The sequence below is a fragment of the Lissotriton vulgaris genome, chromosome 9 (genome assembly GCF_964263255.1).
Source record: "Lissotriton vulgaris chromosome 9, aLisVul1.2, whole genome shotgun sequence".
Taxonomy (NCBI): Eukaryota; Metazoa; Chordata; class Amphibia; order Caudata; family Salamandridae; genus Lissotriton; species Lissotriton vulgaris.
The window spans coordinates 464,894,436-464,905,103 of NC_141697.1; the positions used below are offsets into that span (position 1 = coordinate 464,894,436).

At 43.5% G+C, this 10,668-nt stretch overlaps 1 protein-coding gene across 2 annotated transcripts in view; it reads right to left on the bottom strand.

Annotated features, from left to right (window-relative positions):
* The window catches only part of JAG2 (jagged canonical Notch ligand 2), a 300,244-nt gene extending 293,779 nt beyond the window's left edge, over positions 1 to 6,465 (bottom strand). Inside the window, exons 1-2 of one of the 2 annotated variants that reach the window (XM_086937916.1) lie at positions 6,209 to 6,465; positions 2,566 to 2,892 (exon numbers count right to left, since the gene is read on the bottom strand). In XM_086937916.1, the coding sequence (XP_086794042.1) occupies positions 2,566 to 2,892; positions 6,209 to 6,283 (402 nt within the window). In that variant the 5' untranslated portion in view covers positions 6,284 to 6,465. The remainder of the gene's footprint in view (positions 1 to 2,565; positions 2,893 to 6,208) is intronic. The other variant, XM_086937917.1, reaches the window with a different exon arrangement.
* Positions 6,466 to 10,668: the final 4,203 nt, after the last annotated feature.

Below are 10,668 nucleotides of genomic sequence, written 5' to 3' on the forward strand. Positions count from 1 at the left end.
TTTAACAGATTGAGCGAATGGATGCTGAAACTTGGAAGTCCTAACCAAAAGTGCCCTACAACATCTAATCAGCTTGCCTGTACAAAAAACATGCTAACTGTATATTCTACTACTGTTCCCTCCCATACAATGTGTACCATAATGTAATTGATTTCCACAGCACTAACAGTTGATAGCGCAAAAAACGAGCCTAGCTGTATATCATAATTAACACAACATTTGCATCATAATAATGCTACAAAAAAAGAGTTGTGTTGGATTTAAAATAACCAACCTTAATTATATGAACCTGGTGTGAGAACAGGGGCTGTAGAGGTCAGAATCCCCCACCATGTAACTTTTCCATAAAAAACAGCATTCACTTTACATAACGGTTAAAAGACATATAAGTACCAAAACTTGACTAGACTCAAAACAATGTTCCATTTTAAATATGGTGCGTAAATTGATCAATCCCTCCAAAACTAAACATTTTGAGCACTGTCTCAAATTAAAAATGTTTTCAAAATTGTATTTCAATGCACGACCATTATTAACATAACAACAAAAAATCATGTTTTTTCCCGAAAATAAAGTGATTGGTTCTTTGCTTCTAGCAAAGTGCAGACATACTAATCAAGTCTAACACGGCTCAGGAAGCACTCTCAATACAACAGACGGCACTATGTACTCCAAACAGGGTGCACTTCATACTTGTCAAAATATGGATTCTTCTTCCATTTCAACGTGCCTTACTGGAAAAATTGAGACAGATTTAGGGTTTATTTGAAGTGAGATGTCAACTCTCAGTGGAAATATCAGTACATTTCAGCATCCCACTAGGGGCACACACTTGAAGCAGACTATGGGAAGCATGGATTACTGAGTTGACTGCAAACATCAGAGAACACAACATGTCTGTTTATGTAAACAAAAAATAGGTTATGGCTGACAGCCTTAAAGTGATCAGGAAGACACTTTGAATTTAAGTGGAGCTTGTCAAAAACGGCAACTGAAGAAACTGGCTTAAGTCCATATAGCTTAAAGTCAAAAATTTCAAAGTAATAAACCTTTTTGTCATTTGGGCCAACATTCCAAGCAAGTAAGTATTTGCCAAATGAGGACCCACCCATCCCACTGAGACGCATTTGGAAGGTATGATTGATATCATTTTCAAGGGCCTTTGTTTAAAATAACTTATTAACGTTTGTATTGGTTTTTCAGAGGAAATCTGAAAACATCAAGCAAATCATAAACCATTGACAAAAAAAAACACATTCATAAAATTCCTCAGTTTCAATTATAAAGCATAACGGATTCGCCTCCTTTGACTTTCATAAAAAGTGTACGCTGCAGGGATAATTGAGCTCAAATTCTACGCCCCTCCTGGTGGGTTACACTATAAATTGAGAGATACAACACTGATCTTTTTTTTAACCACAAATATTACAATTATATTTTCTGCATAAAAACACAACGTCCCATACACACAGTATGTTTCAGTGGAAAAGGGAAGCTCTGTCATATTTTTTATCCCACACACTTCATTTTCAAGTTCCATGATTAGCTCCATAAAATATACAAGACAGTGCAAAATCCTCAAACAATGCTTCCGGTTGGCCAACAAGGGTTGACCATAGTTGAATCAAGGAAGCCATGAGGTAGGTACGTAAGAGTTGCATATCAAGGAACACAATGCTAGCCTCCCTGTATGTATCTGCAGTCTGCACCCCATAAACAATACAACATTTAGGTTGCCTATGAAAGACAGCCGAGACAAGAGGCACTTGCACCAAAGGCATTCCGAGAACACAGCAAGGGTTTTGATCCCCAAACAGGCACTGGGTGATAAAAAAACACGATATCACCCCCAAAGAATGGCCTGACTAAATGTAATCTTAAAGCCCTGAGGCACAGTGGAGAAGCACACAGCAGAATGGGAAATATTTATCTTAGTAATTAAAACATGTCCCTCTTTCAGACGGAAAAAAAAGATATGACATTTGTACTTTCTGAAAATAAGGGGGGGGGGGGAGACTCCAGAGGAAAGTCAGCTGTAACGTATGAGGTAGAAAGGTGAAGTAGGCAACGAACATATCATTTTGTTTATCAACCAAGAGTTGGCCTACCATGAACTAGGAACACTACCAACAGAAAAGTAAATTTTCATTTTCCAGTGATGACCGGACCCACTTTAATGTCCTTAATGCCCATTCCCAATAGAAATGTGATCCACAAAAGGTCACTATTGACTTGCTTACTTTCCCAAAATGATGACATGCTCTTTTCAAAATAAGCTTAAAGGGATGGCAACAGAGAAGGCAAAATAAACGTAAAAGGGAATTCTAGTACCCATGAAGAAGGGAAGCTGGAGCAGGCAAACCCATGCTTTTTTTCCAATGGATCCTAGTTCCAAAAAAAAAAAAAACGGAGGCATCCAAGTAGTAATAAATAATTCAGAAAATTACCAATTCAGTGTTCCCCACAATGACTGATTGATTTCCACTGGAGGTAGACCAGCACTAAAAGGGACATGGACATATCACAAGTATTTTTCAGAACCTTCAAGGACAACCTGTCACCTACCGGCCAAGCGAACTGGAAGGGGATGACCAAAGTGCCTGGATCGTCGCCACTCTTGCCATGGTGCAGGGTGCGGGAAAAATAGATGGAATTGCCCCCAAGTACAGCAGTGGATGTAGCTCCATAAGTGCAAGTCCCCGTGGCAGAGATGGTAGCCTGGTACTCCTTGAGGCATAGCCGCAGGTACGTGTCACACTCATCGCGGCCACAGTCTGGCCTAGGGGAGACTGCCGGCCGTGTGTCATCACAACATTCTCCGTTCAACAATTCCCCGTTTACATTCCGCACTGAGCCCAGCTGCAGCTCGAAATAACCTGCCGCCTGTGAGACCTAAAAATAAAAGGAGAGGAGACATGTTAGTGCCGAGTCTTTGGAGGGGGCTGAGGATTAAAGCCAAAAAACAGCAATATCAACCTGAAACCGGTAAGCAAAGCATGGAGAACATGCATCCAAAAGTGGGCATTCTATAGTACTGCATGGAAATACAGAGGTGGGGGAGTCAGTCAGCAATCCATTAAACGTATTAACCTGAAACCAAAGGCCCATTGGGAGAGGGGGGGCTACAACCTCAAAAAGGATTCTATTTCTACTAACACCGAGCGTAGAACATACCGGAGGGTGGATACTAGGATACTTTAAAAAAAGAGGCACAGAAGCAGGTATATTAAAATGCCACTCAAGCCAATGTAAGGAAGGATAACAAGGGAAAATGCAGCAATTGTGTTTTTATTGCACTTTGGCCTAAAATATACATGCAGGCATATCAAATAAACTTAGATATGACTGACTGGAAATACATTCAGTTGAAATTGGAAACACGGGGGTGGGGAGGGGCTTTAATACAAGTAAGTGTTAATAAAAAAAACTCACATAGCCATACAGGCTTCCAACAGTAGTTAGCTGTGCAATAACATACAAATAAAGGCAAATATATGTAGTTCCACTTCGGTATAGAAGTTCCTGAGGGGCAGGGAATAGCGGACATAAAATGATGAGGGATACTACACTCAATGACCACACTGCCACTTTGTGATAAAAGTATCATTAAACCAGGGGGGAAACTGCAGAAAATGAATAAGCTACTGGGAGCATGGATGAAGCATGGCTAGGCATGTACCTCATACATGGAGTGAACCAGGGAGACACTATACAGAATGCACATTTTTGTAAACAGGGAAGTACAGGAAGGTCTAAGTGCAGATAAAATACAAATTAAACAAGAATTAGCACTACACATGAGGATGAAAGAAGCAAAGGAACCATGGGAGGGGTACATCTTACAATGTAAAGAAGGCTATGAGTCGCCTGCCTATACGAAGATGCATGCACTCGAGGGCAATGTCTAAGAAGGCCTACAACAAGAAAGCAGTGCAGGCAAGGGGAGGAGGGGTAATTACTACAGCACTACTGCCCTTCCCATGCAATCACATGCCAACAAAAGTGTGATCAAGGTCTCACCAAAAGAGGTATTTTGGAGCTGTGGCGTGTAGACATGCAGGGGCAACCATCTCACAGACAGTACAATCAAGTGATGCCCTCACCAGTTAACGCCTACAAAAAATAATACCTTACAGCAGCCATGAGCCCTAACTGACTGACCCACACAGTAAAACGAGTTTAAATCGGAGCTTTTACATGGAAACAGTCATCACTTCACAAAAAGAGCAATGTAGTGACACTGGTCATTGACACAGTGATGTGGAGCCTGGGGATTTAGATCCAAACTCAGACAATGCTATATATAAAAAAAAATTTAAAAAAAAAAGGTGTCCAGTTATATCCTGTTGGAACACTTCTAGAAATACTAACACACTTACTGTTAAACAAGTCGAGACCATGGACATGAAGAACCCACACTAATCCCAACCCCCTGGCTGCCTACACGCATCCCCAAAAAAGGACAGTGGGACCATTTCACTTAAGGAGCAGTAGCAAAAATACCAATAATGTAAAATGAGGTCCAAGCACAGTGTATATGCCACGCATATGTTGTAGTAGGGGGCGTAAATTAAATTACTAGACGAACTGTGCAAACAAAACATGATGCCAAACAGATACGTTTTTGGAAGTGGCGGGGGGGGGTGAAAGAGGTGACAAATAATGCAGTTCATAGTAACAGTACCCCGTGGAGAAGGCACTCCATGTACATCAAAAACCGTCTAATTCATAAATCACATTCAAGAAAAAAAACTATTATTGTAAAGGACTGGGGTGAACACAATTAACATCAGCTACTTTTTCCACTCGAGATTTTAGATGGTATTGTACCTCTTATCTCTTTCCAACGTAGTCCCTTACTATGGAGAGCACTCCCAGCACCGAACAGACCTGAAGTAGGGCCCCTGTAGAGGTGCGCATGAGCTTTCATACCAACACTAGGCTAGAGAATAAATTAGCAGGTGAGGTTTTCGTATTAAGCTGTGCTTTTGTGTCTTTAGGAACAATCAAACATAGGTTTAAAAAACAAACACGACAATACATTGCACTGCAACTGCAAACCTCTATTTACATCTCAACTTGTTTATGTGATTTAGATGATAAGAAAATATTATTAAATTAGACGAAACCCTCCCCTACGCGGGTAGGAGCATGCGTTGAGGAAACGTTACATTCTCATTAAATTTACCATCAGCCACACTCAAAGAAACGTGTCCAAATGGAGGTAACGTAGCACCACGCAAATCGTTTTAAAGCAGCCAGATGCAACGAAAGCTGGGGCTGTGTAAGCCAGAATGCGGGCAGGTGGGAACGAAGGGGGAGGTGTAACCAACTGCTCCCAGTTCCAATCAGGCAAAACAGTGTATTATTAAACAGACAGCCCAATCTGGGCTTAACTCTGATCAGATGCAAGGATCACTCCCAGCGACGCGTGGATTGAAACTGCGCCCCGGAGTGCAGCACAGCGTGCACTTAAAAAGAGCTTACATATTTTCTACAGCAGAGATAGATAGCCGGGATTGGAAAATCGAACTGGATGTTACACTACGTACAAGGACGCCTTGTGTCGAAGGGTCGGCGCACTGCGAAGTTTGCAGATGGAGGGTTTCAAGAAACCATGCTAGCCTACACTCTACTTGGAACTAATGACCGTCCTCAAAAGACCGCTCCATGCACAAGTCCATACGGGATAGGAGGGAAAAAGCCCTTGTGGGGGAGTCTCACTGCATTTCGCAAACTTAAATCGTAGGCAACTCGTGTATTCAATAATAAGCAGACGTACATGGGGAGTGCGCTAAGCAACTTGTCCAATCCACTAGAAATATATTCTCTCGGTGATCAAGGTTCCGGTAAGCCCCCACATCCCAAAAAATGTTTCACCTCAATATTTTCTTTTTTCCCCGCAAGAACCTCCCCGTTATACACCAGGGACCCAAGTCCGACCCATTGTGGTAGGGAGTCACTCTCTCCTGCATAGACCAGCAGTCTCTCCCTTGGTCGGATCCACCACTTCTGAGTGCTTACTTCCCTAGTGATTCCTAAATCCCCCCAGTGACCAACTTTCCCTTCCTAGGAACTCTCCCTTACTCTCCAGCGTTCACAATCTCATCACTGATCTGTCACCCACACCTCTTGGCGCGAGCTGTCCGCCTAGGATTTTTCGTGCCTCTATCATTGTCATTCCCTCCTGGGGATCCCCGACGCTCACCTGTATCCAGCCTGCCAAGAGGAGCCCCAAGCGGAGCGCTGCCCCAGCGTGTCCCCCTCCGCTGTACCACCGCATAGCCGTGTCTGTGCTAGTTCTGCTCCGAGCCGAGCCCCGGCCTCTGTCCCGGGCTCCGCTGCGGTCACCGTGCTCGCTGCGTAGAGCTGTCAATGACCGCGACTCCCTCAGCTAGAGCAGCACTCAAACCACCCTGACAAGGGGCGGGAGACTGACAGCTCGCGCGACCAATTCTCAGCCCCGCAGCGAGGGCTGGGGTGGGGCCAGCTGATCCAGGCCGAAGGAGGTGTGTCCACTGGGCGGGAACTTCAGCTTGCGCCTCTCCAATCCGCGCCGCGAGTCATGACAATGGGAGGAGCCACACCTCCACAGGGTATAAGGGTGTGTCTGGTGGGGGGAGAATTGATAGCCGCGAGATCGCTTCGCTACAGGGGTTCCTACTTGCATAGCAATCAGGAGGGTAGGACCACTCGTTAGGGGCGACATGGGCGTTCCCAATGAGGTGACATATTGGGTGTGACTGCTTTAAGACTCATTTTAGTATCTGCGCGTGAGGACAGGAAGAATCATCAATGAAGGCTTCCAAAGAGAGGAGTCCGGACACATGGCCTAGTGCCCCTGCACTATCCGATCTTATTAGTGTACTGGTGCGCCCTAAGCTCGTCGGGTATTCACTAACCAGCTTCAAGGTGTGTCAGAAAAAAGAAGGGACCTGACGAAGATCTCACCCTTATCTGCGCCATAAAGGCAGCCTATGCTAGAAGCCGTCTTCAGCACCGCTACCCATCGTCCGTTGGGATTTACTGCCCTGATGCCTTTTTTTGTTGCAATGCACAGAGTTCGAGCCGTCCGCACTGTTTGCAAGGATCCGTTGCACTTGTTGCATCCTGTTTCCATGGGCGCCGCTCCTCACATATGTTATCCGTGGAGCTCCCCCTTGAGCCCAGAGAAGGTAGGGGCTGCTGTGACAGGTGTTGGGAGTCCCGTGCACGAAGGGAAGGAGGCCCCTGCCGGCAACACGTGCACTTTTATTCACCGAGATCTGCTGCGAAGCTCGCTCGTCAAAATTCCTATTCAGATCGGCTTATTTTGAAAAGCTTATCAACTTCGGTTTAAAATGCAAATGAGACGTGAACTCTTTCTCAGTTGTATTTATGATTCTCCAGCTTTCTCAAGTCTGGTGGCGGCTCTTCTGCCATGTATTTTATAGAGGAGTGGGGGCAAGTCCTCGTCAGCCTAATTACTTAATTTAACAAAATGCACCGGCAATCCCAGCTGAATTTATCAACTAAATAAATTGCATTGGGCGAGTTCTTGGTGCCACATACTGAATCTTCGCGGCGCTCTTTCAGATCTGCCAGCTCACTCGATGCCACCGTGTGACACACGAGATCTGCTCCCATCATACGATCACCTCCCCGCCCACTCCTCACAGGGTGAGGTTTTTGTTGAAGTTGGCAGGTCTTCTTTTTAATGAAAGAAAAATGATGCTTTTGCCCAGTGGCGTTAGGCAAAATGTTAGCCCCTTCAGAATGGGATGAGATGCCACAGTCTCCCCTATATCACAGAAATCCATTCTAAGCAGTACCTACCGACCTTCTTGATCATTCCTAGCACAATTTGGGCCAAGTGGCCTATGTTTTAGCTCCTTATTTGGGCTCACTTGTTTATCCACCTGAACAAGCTGCATAATTCCTAATATCCGTTTTAATTCTCGTGTATGGTTCCAGTGTAGCAAGCTGAAATATCGAGTGAACATTTTTGTGAAACAGCAGTTAAAGGGACCATTTAGTGGATGATGTCACAATAGGTTTCACTACCCAACCTGATGTCATCAAACAAAGGAGCATTCTGGAATCCCAGCTGTTTGTGATTGTTGGTGTAAGATTAAATAAGAGACTGAGGTTTATCCTTGCCTCCTTTTAAACTTAAGTACCTAAAGCCCCGCTTCTGATCCTGACAAGTATCCTAACTTGGATTATTGTATCACACTAATATACTGAAGGTGTGTAATATTGGGGAGGCAGAACATTAAAATGTATTGCCATCAATGTGTTTTTCTTCATGGCCTCGAACATCTGTGTTTTACCCACGACTGACGGCATAGATCCCTTGACTCGCTTTTTTCTTCCAAGAACAAGAATAATAATAAACTGTGACAGTGTATTTTTTGGGCATGGTTTGTGTGGACTTTACTGTGCCAAGAGCAAGGGTTGTCTGCTTCAGGAGCTTCATACAGCAAGTTCAGTTTTGCACACAACTGTTTCAGCGACGCAGGTTCATCAATGATAGGCCATCTTTGACTTGTGCCTTCACCATAGTAGTAAAAAGGCACCACAAAACTCTCTTAATCCAGTATTAATTTCCCCTGCACATTAATGGAGGTTCACATTTGTTGCTGTCCTTCTCTAAGTTAAGAATCCATCAGCAAATATCCCAACGTTGGATTCATCATTGCCTATCTTTCCTACTGAGATAGTATTGTCAGATAAAAAGGTACTTTGCACCTCTCATCAGCTAATGTTATCTCCCGATTCCCATATGCAAACTTGTCATATTGACCCCAGGCACAGCCGTCACTGAGCCCACTTAAGCACAGGATCCTTTGGTATTGGTGGTATTCATCAACTTTTCCAGTGTGATTTAGGTCAGTGTGATTTAGGCCTCTGTCATTTCCTCTTATGGTTATGTGGTATGATGAGTGGGTAAAGGCTGGAGTGCAGTGTTCAGTTTTATTTGTATTGCTTGAATTTAACTTGTAGGTATAGTTGTCCATTTCCGTGTTGGCTCTGTGAACAATGCAAAGTGCCTTGAACATTGCCTTCTTGCAATAGGTAGCCAGTGCAGTGACTGCAAGACTTTAAGCATGTGTTTTCTTGGGTGAAGTTGGAGAAGAAACTTGCAAAAGCGTTTTAGATGAGTGTATTTTGCGTATGATGAATGCAGGTGCACCATGGTATAATCTGCTGGCATAGTCAAGCTTGGAGATTAAGATTGTGAGGATATTTTGTAGTTTCAATTGGTGTCAAAGGTATTGAAGGATACAACATAGTGTTTTGATTAGGTAGAAGGCACTCCGTTGATGTTTTTAACATGTGTTTGTCAAATATACGGTTTGAATCCATGGTTACCCCTATGTTTCTCACTCGTCTTTATATTGATGGAGGAGCCTCATGTTCCTTAGGCCATATGGTGGTAGGCTGGTATTTCTGCCATTGTCTTCAGGTCATAATCCCTGTCTTTGTGATATTTAGCTTTAGATGGTTATTTATTATCTGTGTGTTTAAGGGCCAACAGCAGACATCAAGTTTTCACTTGTAGAGTTCTTACAGACCTTACATTTTTAAAAAGGATTTGGGTGTCATCTGCATAGCTGTAACAGGTGGGGCTGAATTATTTAATCAGGCTTGGTAAGGGAGTTAAGTAGATGTTTAATAACAGTGGGGGTATGATGGACACCATAGTAAGTGTGTGAGGAGCTGATGTAAATTGTGGCACCAACACTACTTTACAGACATAGCTGAGAGGCCAATAATTAAATGGGAATTAGTTGAACTCCCTTCTCACTTTCACATATGGTATATCAAATGAGAATTTGCGGTGTGAAAATATTTCATAACTCTAGAGGACATTGAGTCATGTTATTCTCACGCCAGCAACTTTCATTACCTTTCCTATTCCTGAAACATAAGCAAGTGTCACTACCTATCCTTACCAGCCATTCAGTTGCAATGTGCAATTAGGACACTCCAGCATACAATGTGGCATAGTGCTTTGATTAGCCTATTGTGCTGGGGCAGAGTCATCACATGTCAGGTACAACTTTCCTTTAACAGACATTGCTCCAGCATTTAGCCTTTCCAGGGGCACTGGCCTTTTGTGAAATATAGCCTTGTGAAATAATGTATCTCCTCTAGAGAAATTAATTTGGGTGCAGGAGCCAGATAGAGATTTTTTTAATTATTTGTCCTCATATCACCTCTAATAAGCAAACACCCTCCTGGTCTCATCTTCCCCTAGTGCTTTTATCGGGTCTGTTTTCAATCCATGTCGGTGCCAAGGAACCACCCAGTGCAATTTATCTAGAGATGACCAAGAGGTATAATTATCTGACATCATGATCTTCTGTAAGATTCCCAAAAATTCCAGAATGACCCTGACGCAACCTTCCTCTTATTCCAATTAATCTTTTTGCGCAACCTTCCTCTTATTCCAATTAATCTTTTTGTGCAGTTCCCTGAATTATCTTACTGAGTTCCACCTCACCCTCCAAGTTGGGGTTAGGGGCTGGCACCTCATTTTACATATCTCCCTCCTAGCCAGAAGGATCAAATAAAATATCAGCTGGCTTTGAAACTTGAAAAGGCCCCAAAATACAGATCCTTGCTGTGCAGCACCAAACATAATTAAGTTGGGTCTCGCCTCCACTCCCAATTCCAAGATCT